Source organism: Chiloscyllium plagiosum, unplaced genomic scaffold (genome assembly GCF_037043375.1).
Source record: "Chiloscyllium plagiosum isolate Xiang-an unplaced genomic scaffold, Cpla_swu_hap1 HiC_scaffold_1, whole genome shotgun sequence".
Classification (NCBI taxonomy): Eukaryota; Metazoa; Chordata; class Chondrichthyes; order Orectolobiformes; family Hemiscylliidae; genus Chiloscyllium; species Chiloscyllium plagiosum.
In genome coordinates, this window is record NW_028270139.1 from 109267729 (window position 1) to 109284567 (window position 16839).

Consider the following 16839-nt stretch of genomic DNA (forward strand, 5'->3'; position numbering starts at 1 on the left):
TTGGAAAATAGCAAATATGACTCTTTTATTCAAAAAGGGAAGAGAGAGAGAGAGACAGACAGACAGAAAGCAGGAAACTGTCAGAAGCTAATGTTAGAAGCTATTATTAAAGACAGGGCACTTAGAAATATTCAAGATAATCACACAAATCAACATAGTTTTGTGAACAGGAAATCATGTTTAACAATTTTTTGTTTTGCAGTTCTTTGAACTAACATGTGAGTAAAGAGAAAAGCCAAGGTCTTTTCCCTAGAGTAGGGGAGTTCAAAACTTGAATGCATTGTTTTAACGCGAGGAGGGAAAGATTTCAAAAGGACCCTTGTGGCAATGTTTTTACACAGAGGGCGATGTGCATATGGAATGAACTGCCAGAGGAAGTAGTGGATGCAAGTACAGTTAGAATATTTAAAAGACATTTAGACAGGCAACTGAATAGGCAAGATTTAGAAGGATATAGATTAAATGCAGGCAAATGGGACTAGTTTAATTTGGGAAACCTGATCAGCATGGACGAGTTGAAACGAAGGGTTTATTTCTGTACTGTATGACTCTACCATGGTTGTAAAGCACTTGGATCTCCACAAGACATTGATAAGTCTCATATCAACAGGTTAATGTAGGAAATGAAAGCTCCGTGGTGTACAAGATAACACCTTGGCATTAATAGAAGATTAGCTAGTTAATGGAAACAAAGTATAGGCATAAATGAGTAATATTCTGGTTGACATAAGGCAACAAGCGGCCTACCACAGGAATCAGAGCTAACAACCCAGCTTTATATCATTTCACAAACGAACTGGGTGAAAGAACCAAAGGTATGGCTGCTAAATTTGCAAATGGCACAGAGATAGATAGGAAAAATCATTTTTAGAGGGGACAAATGGTGTACAAAGGGATATAGGTCGGTTAAAGTGCATGGGCAAATCCTTGGAAAATCCTCTTATGTAAGAATCTACTAATAGGATGATATTAAAACTAAAGAACTGCAGATGCTGGAAATCTGAAACAAAAACAGAAATTGCTAGAGAAACTCAGCAGGTCTGGCAACATCTGTGGAGGGAAAGCAGAGTTAATGTTGAGTCCATTGACCCAAAAGTAAGGGACTGCATTTTTAACACATAGCATGAGAATTTGGTTTTGCTCATTGTCCTAAGTCTTTGGAATTCTCTTCCTCAACAAGCAGGAGAGGCAGAACCTTTAAGGCAGAGATAGATAGCTTTTATCAGAGTAGGTGGGACTGTGGAATAATCAGATCAGCTATGATCGAAATGAATCATGGAGGAGGTTAGAGGGGCCAAGTAGTCTGTTCTTGCCCCTAATTAATATATTTATATTAATTATTCAGATTTATCTGGGAACTAAAATAACTCCTCAATTCTTAAACCACATAAATTACCCACCTTGAGTGCATCTGGCTGTGCAAAGTAAGTTGCAGCTCCAAACTTCATTGGAATCCAGAGATCCATCATCTGTGCTGCAATATGACTCACTGGAAGAAAACTGACAACTCTTTCTTGTACTTTTCTGGCATGTTGAAGACCCACCATCTGCCCTGCTGTCTTAGCTGTCCATGTCATCTAGAAACATAGAGAATTGTACAAACAACATTGTTCGGTGCAACAGGACCATGCCAGAAACCAGATTGTTACTTAGTTAATGTAAGCTGGAATATTGAGAAAGCAGTACAAAATGTTTACTTCAAAATATTGAGATTTACAAATTGCTCAGTGAGCACCACTTCCCTCCATGGGCATTTGCCTACAACCTTCCTAGTGAAGCCTGGAGTTAGTTTCCTGCCTAAGGAAAGGTCACCATAACTCACACCTGTTGAAAATCCAGACATTTAGAAAAACATTCCTGGGATACCGATGAAGGGCTTTTGCCCGAAACGTCAATTTTCCAGCTCCTTGGATGCTGCCTGAACTGCTGTGCTTTTCCAGCACCACCCTAGTCCAGAATCTGGTTTCCAGCATCTGCAGTCATTGTTTTTACCCCATAAAGAGAGAGAGACATAAATGAGGAAAAAGGAAGTTTTGCATCTACTATAATTCTAATCTTTGTCATTGCTTCTGTCCACATCCATTTACCGTTTTCATAAATGGCGACTTTGTAGTTTCAGGTTCAATGTAAGTCACAGTCTGTTAAACTATAGTATTATCTAAAGACCCAGAAAATCACGTTAGAACATTTCACATAATGAATAAATCAAAAAAGAGATCAGCCTCATCATCCAGGGGCCCTTAACTTGTGAAGGTTGTGCTTCAGAAAGAAGCTGCACCCCTGTTCACACTGCTCTGGTACATCTACACCAGCATTCACCCAACAATGCCATAACCAGTCTAGTCAATTACTGCATCAATCTCCTCCCCATCAGCAGCAAGTTATGGAAGCTTCTTTTTCTTGCTACCTTCCTGTGCAGGACTCTTCTGCTCTTTCTGGGAGAAAGTGAGGACTGCAGATGCTGGAGATCAGAGTCAAGAGAGTGGTGCTGGAAAAGCACAACCAGTCGGGGAACATCCGAGGAGCAGGAAAGTCGCGTTTCAGGCACAAGCTATTCCTGAGGAAGGGCTTGTGCCCAAAAAGTTGATTCTCCTCTTCCTCGTATGCTGCCGGACCTGCTTTGCTTTCCCAGCACCACACTCTCGACTGTCCTGCTCTTCCCCCCTTCTCCACCCAGCCCTTTATTCCATGTATACCTTTTTGAAAATTAATGAAGCCAATTGAAACACCTTTGAATCGAATGGAAAATATTGTCAGGGATATCAAGCAGCACTTTCACAGCAACATCTTGCTCACTGACCATTTTGTCTGTCAAGGCTTCACTGTTTCTGACTACATTGGAAATTTGCCTCAAACATGCACAAAAGAGATGAAGTGAAAATGACCATCCTTTAAATTAAAGCAGCTTTTGACACAGTGTGATATAAAGGAACCCTAGTAAAACTGGAGTCAACAGAAATCAGGAGAAGGGTGAGATTCATATCTAACATAAAGGAAGATGCTTATGGTTGTTGCCCGTAAGTCAGGATACCGCTGCAGGAGTTCCTCAGGGTAGATATTATTAACCAACTTTCACAGATGTTATAACACACCTCTGGAGCAGAGAACACCGTCTTGCACTCAGACCTTTTTGTCCAGAGATAGAGACACTAACACTGCATAACAATAGCCCTCGCCCTTGGAGAAAGTGTCTTAGATCCAACCATTATCAGCTGCTTCATCAATGACTTTCCCTCCATTGAAGGTCAGATGTGGCATGTTAGCTGATAACTACACAATGTTCAGGTCTATTCATGACTCCTCAGATACTGAAGCAGTCTGTGTCCAAAAGCAGCACATTTGGACTGACAAGTAATGATGAGCATTTTTGCCATGCAAGTGCCAAGTGTCATGACTACTGAGTGTTCCTCAGAAAAGTAGATTTTAGAAGAGAGAATTTTTTTTTTGTTCTTCTCTGATTCATGGTTTAATTCTTTCTACCTGATTTTCCATCAACAGAACAGTGTTCAATTTTGCTGTGCCTTTTTCCTGTTCTCCTCTCTTGGTCAGCTCCTTTCTGAAGGTAGTTCTCAAGACCTTTTCTTTGAGTTACGTCAAAATGACTACTGTTAGTATCACACCGATCCAAATGAGTTTCTGTTCCAGATTGATGAACTATCTTTTAAACTGGGAGGCATGATTAGTCCACTCATCCACTGTCTTTTAGCAGGGGTGAACAGCTTTAGTTATTAACTTGAAAGTTCCCACTTTGACATCAGCAAGGACGTTTGAAGGACCCATGACGTTGCTCCAAATTATATGCATTCTTTATGTCTCCCTTTTGTGATTGAGATTGAAATAAGAATTTCAATAGGCTTCATGACAAGTCAATGTAACAGAAATAGTCTGCTGTGGCATTTATCTTGAAAAGACTGTTTTTAACCTCATTCAGTGTATAAACTGGAAAGCAGGAACACAGGCAATGAAAAAATCCAAGAAGTGAAAAGAATTGTCCTTGGACATTGACTGAGATGTTCATCAATAACTGTACCCATTATCAAAATTTTGGAAGTTACCATTGACCAGAAATCAAACTGAAGTAGCAACATAAATATTATGAGCAAAAGATAAGATCGAAGACTGGGAATTCTAGGCAAATAACTCAATTACACAATTCACAGAATTACTATAGTGTAAAAGGAGGCCATTCAGCCCATTGAGTTCAGACCAGCCCCCCAACAGAGCATTTCACTTATCTGATTCTGCTGTGCTTTGCTGTGCATTGTTGTTTTTCAAATAACAATTTAACTCATCTTTAAATATTTCTGTCAAACTGTACTGGCAGGCAGAGCACCCCAGACCTAACCACTCACTGCATGAGGAAGCTTTTTCTCAAGCAGTTATTTTTTGTTACTTAAAATTTTGCAAGTTAATATGACGGGAATGACTCATGGTCCAAGGTGAGCAGAATATCTTTTTCTGCCATTACTTGGGGCTATGGAAGCTCAGACTATGAATATGTTTAAGGCAGGGATTCATAAGACCAGAATAGAAGCAGATGTAGGCGATTCAGCCCATCACATTTGCTGCACCAATGAGTTCATGACTAATCTGATAATCTCAACTGAAACAATATAATGAACAAACCTAGATTGCTGTTAAATCTTTCATCTTTTAGAATAGATTGTAGGTTTCGATTCATTAATATGTAAATCCCAGAACTTCTTTTAAGTTCTATTCTACAGGTAACTTAAGGTTTTATTAAAAAAAAGTGACATCTTAGTTCAGACAATGCATTAAAGGTGTGAGGTTAGAGTCTCTCTGTAACCCAAACTGAGTGAGACTGGTTCTATTTCCAAAGTAGGAGTTATAAAATGTTACATGGATTGACTGCCTGCAGATTGTGTGCTTTTTGAGCAAAATAGAATGTATCTGCAAATATAATTCTGTAAATTCAAATTCACCCCATAGATTTATGTGTTTGTGCCTGAATGAAAGAGAGTGAGAGTGAGAACAGAGAAAGAGAGGGAGGAGAGAGAACAGAGAGAGAAAAGAAAGAGAGGAGAGAGAGAACAGATAGAGAACAGAGAGAGAAGAGTGACGGGAGAGAGAGAGAAGAGGGAGAAAGACAGAGAAGAGAGAAAGGAGAGAAAGGAGAGAGAGAAGAGTGTGAGGAGAGAGAAAGAAAAAAGAGATAGAGAAGACAGAGGAGAGAGAGAAAAGAGAGAGAGATGAGCGAGAAGAGAGAGAAGAGGAAGAGAGAAGAGAGAGTGAGAAAAGAGTGAGAAGAGAGAGAGACCAGAGCAAAGAGAGAGGAGAGCGAGCAAAAGAGAGAGAGAGAGACAGAGAGAAGAGAGAGACAGGATAGAGAGAAGAGAGAGAGGAGAGACAGGAGAGAGAGATAAAAAAGAGAGAAGAGGAGAAGAGAGAGAAAAGAGAGAAGAGAGAAAGGAGAGAGGGAGAGATGAGAGTGAGAAGAGAGAGAAGATTAGATTAGATTACATTACAGTATGGAAACAGGCCCTTTGGCCCAACAAGTCCACACTGACCCGCCGAAGCGCAACCCACCCAGACCCCTATATTTACCCCTTACCTAACACTACGGGCAATTTAGCATGGCCAATTCACCTGACCTGCACATCCTTTGACTGTGGGAGGTAACCGGACCACCCGGAGGAAACCCATGCAGACACGGGGAGAACGTGCAAACTCCACACAGTCAGTCGCCTGAGGCGGGAATTGAACCCGGATCTCTGGCGCTGTGAGGCAGCAGTGCTAACCACTGTGCCACCATGCCACCCAGAAGAGAGTGAGAAAGAAGAGAGGAGAATAAAACGAGAGAGAAGGAAGAGAGAGAAAAGAGACAGAGAGAAAAAGAGAGGAAGAGAGAGAAGAGAGAGAAAAGAGAGAGGTGAGAGAGAGGAGAAAGAAAAGAGAGAAGAGAGAAAAAAGAGAGAGAAGGGGGAGAAAAGAGAGAGAGGAAAGAGGGGAGAGAGAGAGATAAGAGAGGAGGCAGAAAAAAGAGAGAGAAGGGGGAGAGAAGAGAGAGAAGACAGAGAAGACAGAGAGGAGAGAGAGAGAGGAGGGAGAGAAAAGAGAGAGAGAAGAGATTGGAGAGAGAGAGAAAACAGAGAAAAGAAAGAGAGAGAGAATCATGCATTGGGGTCACCTGTAATGTGACATGAACCCAATATCCTGGATGAGGCCATCCTCATGGATACCGAATATGGCTATCAGCCTCTGCTCTACCACTCTGTATTGTTATGTATCCCGACATCTGCCTTGGAGGATGGTCACCCGAAGATCCGAAGTCGAATATCCTTGACCACTGAAGTGCTCCCCGACTGAGAGGGAACTCTACTGTCTGGTAATTGTTGCATGGTGTCCATTCATCCATTGTCGTAGCGTTTGCTTGGTCTCGCCAATGTACCATGCCTCGGGGCATCCTGGCCTACAATGTATGAGATAGACATTGTTGGCCGAGTCACATAAGTGCCTGCCTTGTACATGGTGGGTGGTATCCCCACGTGCAATGGTAGCATCCATCTCAACACTTTGACACATCTTGCAGCGGTAGCCATTACAGGGTTGTACGGTGTTGTGGTCGATGTTGCCCTGAGGCTGGGCAGTTTGCTGGGCACAATGGTCTGTTTAAAGGCAAGAATTAGAGGCGTGGGGAAGGTTTTTAGAGGTAATGTGTTGCAGGTTGTGAGGAACTGGCGATCGATGAGTTGAGCATCATACCCTGTTCTTATGTGGGCATTCTTCAGCACTTTCAAGCACCTGTTGTGTTCCTCTTCATTTGAACAGATCCTGTATATGCGTAGGGCTTGTTTGTAGGTTTGTTTAACATGTTTAGCGTGGAAGCTTGCGACTATACACTGGCCAGTAACCGAACCAACACATGGCAGATAAGAATTCTACCACTGAACCACCAATGAACCACCAATAAAACAGCAATCCCCTACAGACAAGCCCTATGCCCAGAAGCCCAGATTCAATTCCCAGCCAATGTATAGCCACAGGTTTCCACCCTAAACATATTAAAACAGCCTATGGACAAGCCCCACGCACACACAGGATCTGTTCAGATGCGGAGGAATGCACCAGACACTTGAAAGTGCTCAAGGATGCCCTCATAAGAACAGGATACAATGCTCAACTCATCGATTGACAGTTCCAAAGTGCTACAGCAAGAAACTGTAATGACCCCCTCAGGAGAGGGACAAGAGATGCAACTGATAGAGTACCATTCATTGTCCAGTATTTCCCAGGAGTAGAGAAACTACGCCATGTTCTTCACAGCCTGCAATGCATTATCGATGAGGATTAGCATCTCGCCAAGACCTTCCCCACACCTCCACTTCTCATCTTTAAACAACCGCCAAACCTTAAACAGACCATTCTTCGCAGCAAACTGCCCAGCCTTCAGGACAATATCAACCACAACACCGTACAACCCTGTAATGGCTACTTGTGCAAGACATTTCAGTGTCAACATAGATAGTACCAGACACCAGCCACCATGTATGTGGCAGGTTCTCTTGTGACTCAGCCAATGTTGTCTGTCTTATATGCTGCACGCAAGGATGCCCAGCGACATGGTACATTGGCGAGACCAAGATGATGCTAGAGAATGGATGAATGGACACCACGCAACAATTGCCAGCCAGGGTTGTTCCCTCCCAGTCAGGGAACACATCAGTGGTCAGTGACATTTGGCCTAGATCTTTGGTTGACCATCCTCCAAGGCAGACTCCGGGACAGGAAACAATGCAAAGTGGCTGAGCAGAGGCTGATAGCCAAGCGCGGTGTCCCTTGGGTTCATGTCACACTACAGGTGAACACACACACACACACACACACACACACACACACACACACACACACACACACACACACACACACACACACACACACACACACACACACACACACACACACACACACACACACACACACACACACACACACACACACGTCTATGGGGTGAATTTGCATTGACCAGAATTGTATTTCCAGATACATTCTATTTTGCTCAAAAAGCACACAACCTGCAGTCAATCCATGTAACATTTTATAAATTCCTACTTTGGAAATTGAACCAGTCTCACTCAAGATTGGGATACAGACACAGTCTAACATCACACCTCTAATGCATTCTCTGAGCTGAGATGTCACTTTTTTTTTTATAAAACCTTAAGTTATCTTTCGAATGTAACTTAAAAGAAGTTCTGGGATTTACATATTAATAAACCAAAACCTGCAACACATTCTAAAAGATGAAAGAATTAACAGCAATCTAGGTTTGTTCAATATATCGTTTCAATTGCATGACACTGTAATCTTTTGCTCTAAATTCTGTGTCTTTTGGTCCTGCTTCACAACCAGCTAAAGCAGGAGCAGTGCATCGAAAGCTAGTACGTCCAAATAAATCTGTTGGACCATAGCCTGGTGTTGTGTGATTTTTAGCTTTGCCCACCCCAGTCCAACACTGGCACTTCCACATCATGGCCCGTATTCTTAGTCTATGACCCTGAGTTGTGGACTTCCCCAACATCGGGAACATTCATCCTGCATTTAGTCTGTTTAGTCCCATCAGGATTTTATATATTTCTATGAGATTCCCCCCTCATTCTTCTAAATTCCAATGAGTACCAGGCCGGTCAATCTAGTCTTTCTACATATGTCAGTCCTGTCATCCAGGAATCAGTCGATAGCAAGAATGTCCTTCCTCAGACTGGCATACCAAAACTGCACACAATACTCAAGATGAAACCTCTCCGAGGCCCTGTATAACCACAGCAAAACATTATTACTCCAAACTCAAATCCTCTCGCTATGAAGGACTGCTACACCTGCATGTCAAATAAATGAACAATAGATTCTGGCCTTCAATCTCAAAAACCCACTTGAACCAAACAAATGAACTTATTTCATATGAGCATAATGTCTGACAAAGCAAAATATTAAAAATAGTATCTTTAGATTTTTATCAAGAAGGATGTCAAAACAAACAAAACTCAACTGGCAAAGTGGAAAATGTCATATTCTAAAGGAGTTATAATCAAGTGTCTTTCATATTCCAAAGTCAATAACTTTCTAACAATAAGATATTGATGAATCTTAATAAAAATTGTCTCAGTAATTAAAAACCAAAAGAACTGCAGATACTGTAAGTCAGAAACAAAAACAGAAATTGCCGGTAAAGTTCAACAGATCTGGCAGTATCTGTGAAGAGAAATCAGAGTTAATGTTTTGGGTCCAGTGTCCCTTCCTCAGACTTAAGAAAGTTCAATTCTGAGGAAGGGTTACTTGACCCGAAATGTTCACGCTGATTTCTCACCACAGATGCTGCCAGACCTGCTGAGCTTTTCCAGCAATTTCTGTTTCGGTCTCAGTAATTATCAAATTCAAAATAAGACTAACCAAAACTTACATTATCATGGCTAAGCATCACTGCTTTAGGGACTCCTGTTGTTCCAGAAGTGTAGATTAGTGTGCAACATTGGTTGGCATTCTGAGACTCAATAATTTCGTCCAACTCTCCATCCGAAATACTTTTCCCAAGTTCCAGAAATTTCTTCCACTTAAAGTTTAAAACAAAATTAAAATACTTATTTTTTAAAAAGGCAAATAATGTCTTTAAATACTTAAAAATTAAAAATTCTTAGTAAGGTAATGTGTATTATGCTAAATTCCTATTTAATTATTGGATGATTAAAAGATGTAATAAAGTATTGATTTCCAGAAGCTATTTTGAGAACACTTACGCTAAAAATATTTGGTTGGTATTCTTCCACTGCATATTTGTACTGAACAATCGCTTTAAGGTGAGGCAACTGATGTGCAATCTACAAGTAAAACTCAAAAAAAGAATTACATTTTCATTGCAGGATTTAATTAGAAAATAAAGTTCTTTTCTCAGGAAATGAGGTAAAATAAAAATAATTATGTACAGTATTAGTCAGACAATCTGCCATTTAATTGTGGTCTTTTATAGTACTGAAGCACTTAAAGAGCACAGAAAAAGGTGGGGGAGGAGTGTACAGGCTTAGGCATTCTTCACTGGAAAACATGAGCAGCATTTCAGACTTTAGTCTGAAACCTCAAAATGTCAGGATAAAATACATATCTTTATTTATTTTTAGCCTATTTTTCTAATCAACCTGTTCAGAGATGTTATTACACACCTCTGGAGTAGGTTGGACCCAACCCAGGTCTCTTGGTCCAGGAGTAGGGACACTACCACTGTACCATAATAGCCCTAATACAGACTGTGATTCTGCATTGTACTGAAAATATTCAACTGACAACAGTTTAGCAGTAACTGACTGTTAGTGGCCATTTAGGAGTTACTCACTTTCAAATTGAGGATGATAAACAGGCTCTCAAAGCGGGAGGACAAGTAAGAGGCCTCTAACATGGAAGGAGCTGCTGCCTGCCATTGCAGTTGAGTGAGAAAGAGCAGGGAGGGGAGTCACTTAATCTTGAATTATCCAGTCAACACCTTTTTAAAAAAAAATTTGAAAAATATGGGCCACATTTCTGTAGCATCTTTGTAAAAGAGACACTATGTGACTGAAGCCATAGCCAAGTGGGCAGGGAGGAGCCTTCAAAATCTGTCTGGAATGCTGTGCTATAGTTTGACGCCAGGAGGATATCTCCAGGCAGTTACTGCTCCACCAAAACACAGTGGGCCTCACAAGTAAAGTGGAAAATTTTACTCAGACTCTAACTAATAGGCCAGTTAAGGTTGTGGATCAATGTTACACTATCTGCAATTTTTGGGTCTCGCCACACACTGGCTTTTAGCAAAATAGCTCAAGGGAGTAATGGTACCAGCAAAACAAAAGCACACACAGACAAAGTTCCTGCCCAAGGACAACTTTAAAAATATTAAGAAGTTTGACAGGATCTGTGTGTGGAGACACTGTATCTGCTTACATGAGCATGAGATTATAAATATAAATTAGCCATTAGCAAATCAAATAAAGATTTAGGAGGAATTTCTGTACTAAGGAGTAGTTGCATTGATGTAAACAAAAGGAAGAATTTGTGGACAGAGAAAGAGAATGAATGGTTCAAGTCCAGTATGACTCTTCTTCACATCTCTGAACACTCAAAATATTCAGAAAAATTGTTTTGAGTCTTTTGAGTTCTGGGGAAAAGTCATACTGAACTCAAACTGTTAATCATGGAGTCATACAGTACAGAACTGGCCCTTTAGCCATTAATCTAGATGACTAAAAATACGCTTTTACCAGATTAGTCCTACTTTCCTGCACTAGGCCCATAGTCTTGAACTCTTAACTCTGCTTCTCTCTCCACAGATGCAGCCAGACTTGCTGAGTTTCTCCTGCATTTCTGTGTTTGCTTCAGATTTCCAGCACCCTGCAGTATTTTATTTTTAAAGGAATGATGTAGTATATGCATAGGGTAGGAGCTCTGAGCCTTTGAAACGTCAGCATTGACCAGACAGGCCACTTCTTTCTTTGATGCAGATTAAATGTAATTCTATGTACAATAGGTTTCATTGAAGATGTAACAACAAGAAAAAATGCAACAGATGTTCTTAAAAGAATTTTCAAAATTATAAAGGAGCCTCATAAACGACATATGCTGATAGATATCATGGAATTAAAGGACACACACAGCACATGTGGATAGAGAATGTTTGAAGATTGGAAAGAATAAACTAAAGGAAGTTTTAAGACGTTTTGTGTTTTGGGGCCATGTTATTTCCTATTAAAATATACATAAATTACCTGGACTTCAATTACCTGTATTACCGTAATTACGTATATTGGAATATGTAGCTTCCAATATATGCAAGTGCGCTATACTTTAAATTGGTTGTCAGCATAATTCTTTGCTCATTCAGAATTATCCAGCAAATACTGTCCAACTGCAGAATCACCTAATGCTCGACACTGTATTGCATGTTTTACAGGTTCTACACTACTAAACAATTTATTAAATAGAACAGGCCATTGAAAAAGGCGACAGCTCTATTTGTAATATTTGTTTCAAGGTTTTAATGACCAACTCTCCAGCTCACAATGAATTAATTATTTTTGCTTGACAAAGTCTCTTGTAACTATTAAAACAGTATAGTCTGAAATGAAAAAAAAAACCAGCACCTGCAGAACTTTCAGCAGTTGGTGATGGTGCTCCACCACCAGAACATTAGCCTCACAGTGATCTGCCACATGTCTGCATGCTTCTGGAGAATTTGTTGTATAAATCCCAACAGCCAAGCCACTGCATTGGAGAGAAACTTGCTATTAACATGTGCAATGTTTCAACAAATGCTAAGTTACACCTTATTTGACAGAAGATTTAATTGCACAAGTAAACCAATAAAACAGTTACTGTAGATGGCAACTTTACAATTCTCCTTTTAAATATTAAAATTGTTTTTTCTCCCATAACTTTGACATTTAACTTCTTAAGATAGCAGCGAATTGAATTGCAAAAAGTCAGAAAAATCCCAATGTGATCTTTATTGTACGCAGAATTCCATTTTGATACCACTTAAGAGATTGCAAATGTTACCAAAATCTTGGGATTAGAGAGCAAAATTAACCCGGGTTCCTGCTCTTGATGGAATTCAGTGACTCCTGTATGTGAAGGATAGCATTAAACTGACAATAATGTGCATCATAAGTGACAAGACTTGCAGTTTTGATTGACTATGCGCTGGATGTAGATGGACACTAGGCCCAAGTACAGAAGAATTGTGTAATTAAACCCTGTGAAAAATTAAGGTTCCAAAGAGGAAATTAATGAAAGTAGAAAAAATAAAAATTAGGTCCTACAAAGTATTTGATCATATTCTCCTACAAAGCTACAATCTTTCTATCATTAAGAAATCAGTCTGCAAAATGACTATGCAAAGAAATTCACTTAGTCCATTCCAATGTGTTTTCAATCCACTCGGGTGCCATTACATTGAGAGAGAAATTTGAAAACCTATTTTAAACCAAAATAATGAGGCTGACAATGTGTTGCTGGAAAAGCGCAGCAGGTCAGGCAGCATCCAAGGAGCAGGAGAATCGACGTTTAGGGCATGAGCCCTTCTTCAGGAATGAGGAAAGTGTGTCCAGCAGGCTAAGATAAAAGGAGGAGGGACTTGGGGGAGGGGCGTTGGCATGTGATAGGTGGAAGGAGGTCAAGGTGAGGGTGATAAGCCGGAGTAGGGGTGGGGGCGGAGAGGTCTCCGCAAGTAGGAACGTTTCAGAGAACACCTCTGGGACACCCGGACCAACCAACCCAACTACCCCGTGGCTCAATACTTCAACACTTCAACTCCCCCTCCCACGCCACCAAGGACATGCAGGTCCTTGGACTTCTCCATCGCCAGACCATAGCAATAGTTGGAGGAAGAGCGCCTCATCTTCCGCCTAGGAACCCTCCAACCACAAGGGATGAACTCAGATTTCTCCAGTTTCCTCATTTCCCCCCCCCCCCCACCTTGTCTCAGTCAAATCCCTCGAACTCAGCACCACCTTCCTAACATGCAATCTTCTTCCTGACCTCTCCGACCCCGCCCCCACTCCGGCCTATCACCCTCACCTTGACCTCCTTCCACCTATCGCATTTCCAATGCCCTTCCCCCAAGTCCCTCCTCCCTACCTTTTATCTTAGCCTGCTGGACACACTTTCCTCATTCCTGAAGAAGGGCTCTTGCCCGAAACGTCGATTCTCCTGCTCCTTGGATGCTGCCTGATCTGCTGCGCTTTTCCAGCAACACATTTTCAGCTCTGATCTCCAGCATCTGCAGTCCTCACTTTCTCCTCCAAAATAATGAGGCCTCAAGATTTCACAATTTTAAACAAAATTCCATTTTATATAGAAGACTTGAACAAAACAAGCACCAATAATTATATTAACACAAGAATTATAACTTTGTATATCAGAATCACAGAATCATTTATAAAATGGCTCTTTGGCTCATCAGGTTTGTTCTGCCAAGATTACACTACTCCCTACTCTAATCCCATTTTCCTGCCCCGGTCCTTAACCTTGAATGTTACGACACTTCAAGTATTCATCCAAGTATTTTTTAAATGTTGAGAGCTTCCTGTCTCAATTACCTTTCCAGGTAATGCATTCCAGACTCCCACCTCCAACCAATGTCCCTTTGGGTGATTAAGTTTTCTTCAAATCTCCTGCCTTTAAAACATGCCTCCCTGTTATTGATCCTTTGGCAGAGGGGAACAGCTGCTTTTTATTCACCTTGTCCAGGCCCCTCAATCTTATACACCTCTATCAGCTTGCCTCTCAACATACTCTGCTCTGAAGGAAATAACCCAAATTAATCCAGGCTCCCTTCAGAGCTGAAATGCTCCATTCCAGTCAACATCCAGGTGAATCTCCTCTGCACCTCCTCCAGTGAAATCACATATTTCCAATCATATTTGACCAGAACTGCACATAGTGCTCCAGCTGTGACATAAACAAAGTTCTATACACCTCCAATATAGCCTTGCTGCTCTTATAACCTATGCCACAATTGATAAAGGTAAGTGTCCTGTATGCCTTCTCAACTACCCTATTTCCCTGTCCTGCCATCTTCAGGGGTCGGTAGACAAGCAACCCAAGATCCCTATGTTTCTCTGAGCATCCTGGTATCCTGACATTTATTGAGTTTTCCCTCATCTTGTTACTTTCTCGAAAGTGCATCACCTCATACTTGTCAGGGTTAAGTTGCATCTGCTATTGGTGCGCCCATCTGACCAATCCATTTATATCCCCTGTAACATCACACTTTCCCACTTATTGTCAACCACCTAGCCAATCTTAGTCATCTTACACAAACTTACTTATCAACTCCCTCATTCTCATCTATGTCATTTATGAATGTCACAAACAACAAAGGGAACTAGCAATGATGCCTTTTGGTATGCCACTGCACACCAAGCTTCAATCATATAAACACCACCTTCTGTCTCCTGTCACGAAGCCAATTTTGGATCAATCTTGCCAAGTTACCTTGGATCCCATCGGCTTTTACCTTCTGTATCAGTTTCCCATGTGGGACCTTATCATAGGCTTTGCAGAAATCCATATAAATCACACCAACTGCACTACCCTCAACCAAACATTTATCACCTCCTCAAAAAATTCCACCAGATTTCTTAGGCATGACCTTGTTCTGTCAAAGCCATGCTGACTATCCATGATCTTACCCTGCTTTTCTCAATAGAAATTAGTTTTCTCCTTCACTATTTTCTCGAATAGTTTCCCTGATGTTAGACTCACTGATCTGTAGTTCCTTGGTCTACCTCTACTACCTTTCTTGTAAAGTGGAACAACAATAACTGTCCTTCAGTACTTCCCCTGTGGACCGAGACAATTTAACGATTTGGGTCAGGGCACCTGTAATTTCCTCCCTTGGCTCCCCAGCAACCGGGGACACAATTCATCTGGACATGGGAATTTGTCCACTTTTAAATCTCTAACACCTCCTTGATTATTGGATCAATTTGCTCAAGAACCTCACATTCCATCTTAGGAATTCTGTACTTGAAGTACCAGTAAAGATGTTGCATTTTACTTTCTAAGGATTACAACAATATTTTATTAGTTATTTATATCTGACAGGACCACCCCTAACGTATATAACAGTCCTCTGAAAACTTCTTTGAAATTCCAGCTATTCTCAGAGATAGGGCTTTCATTTACTATCTCCTGACTGTGGATGCCTCAATCTTTTTTTCCAGTTACCTTGACTAAATTTCCAAGTAAATCTGCCAGTTGCTTTCTTTCGCCATAACACTGATGATCGATGCACTTTTTATCCAGTAGCTACAAAACCTGCAATCTTCCAGCTTCTTTTCCCTCAAGAAATCCAAATTGGGACCAGCCCCAAAAGCATTAATGCAGAGAGTGAAGTAGTTGACTTTCTCTCTATGATTGCAGTGCATGTTTAACTAATTTTCATTTACTTGGCTCTATTCTCACTGCACACGCAACCCAAGATGCAACTGAACTCTCAAAGCAAAAGCTCCCAGATAAAATGAACCCAATGAATAGGCTCCATCCATCTCAATGATAACACAACATTCCCTGGGATGTTCTCAAATAGATTCTTAGGTCAAGTTTCCCAAATTTAAATTCCTTCTTTGGTACAATGAAAAAAAAAGGATTTTGAAATTCTTCAATGTTTTTCAACTAATGAAGCTCCAACTCATAATATCAGAAGGTGGTGCAGAGGGTGCAGAGGAGATTTACTAGGATGCTGCCTGGTATAGAAGGAATGTCTTACTAGGAAAGGCTGAGGGCCTTGATGTTGTTCTCTTAAGAGAGAAGAAGGTTGAGAGGTGACTTAATAGAGACATACAAGATAATCAGAGGGTTAGATAGGGTGAACAGGGAGAGCCTTTTTCCAAGTATGGGGACGGCAAACACAAGGGGACACAACTTTAAAGTGAGGGGAGATAGGTATAAGACAGATGTCAGAGGTAGTTTCTTTACTCAGTAGTAAAGGTATGGAATGCTTTGCTTGCATCGGTAGTAGACTCGGCAAGTTTAAGCGCATTTAAGTCTCACTGGACATTTGTATGGACGTACATGGAATAGTGTAGGTGGGATGGGCTTCAGATTAGTATAACAGAGCGGCGCAACATCGAGGGCCGAAGGGGCTGTACTGCGCTGTAATATTCTGTTCTATTCTATTCTATCAGAATACTTCTCTATACTGTACTTACTGCAAGGATTCTTTAGTGATTTGACCACAGTGTTTTATGATTTAACCTTTCTGGCTGTTCACTTCTTAGGTCAACACAGCCTCAAACTTATACTTGTAATAAACTACCACCTTAAGCATGTAAGTTAGCTCGCTGAGCTTGAAGG

General features: G+C 40.9%; 1 protein-coding gene across 1 annotated transcript in view; it reads right to left on the reverse strand.

Annotated features, from left to right (window-relative positions):
• Positions 1-16839, reverse strand: part of LOC122555430 (long-chain-fatty-acid--CoA ligase ACSBG2-like) — a 104698-nt gene that overhangs the window by 57807 nt on the left and 30052 nt on the right. The window contains exons 5-8 of the mRNA XM_087989658.1: positions 12123-12243; positions 9753-9833; positions 9419-9568; positions 1401-1577 (exon numbers count right to left, since the gene is read on the reverse strand). Coding sequence (XP_087845784.1) covers positions 1401-1577; positions 9419-9568; positions 9753-9833; positions 12123-12243 — 529 coding nt within the window. The remainder of the gene's footprint in view (positions 1-1400; positions 1578-9418; positions 9569-9752; positions 9834-12122; positions 12244-16839) is intronic.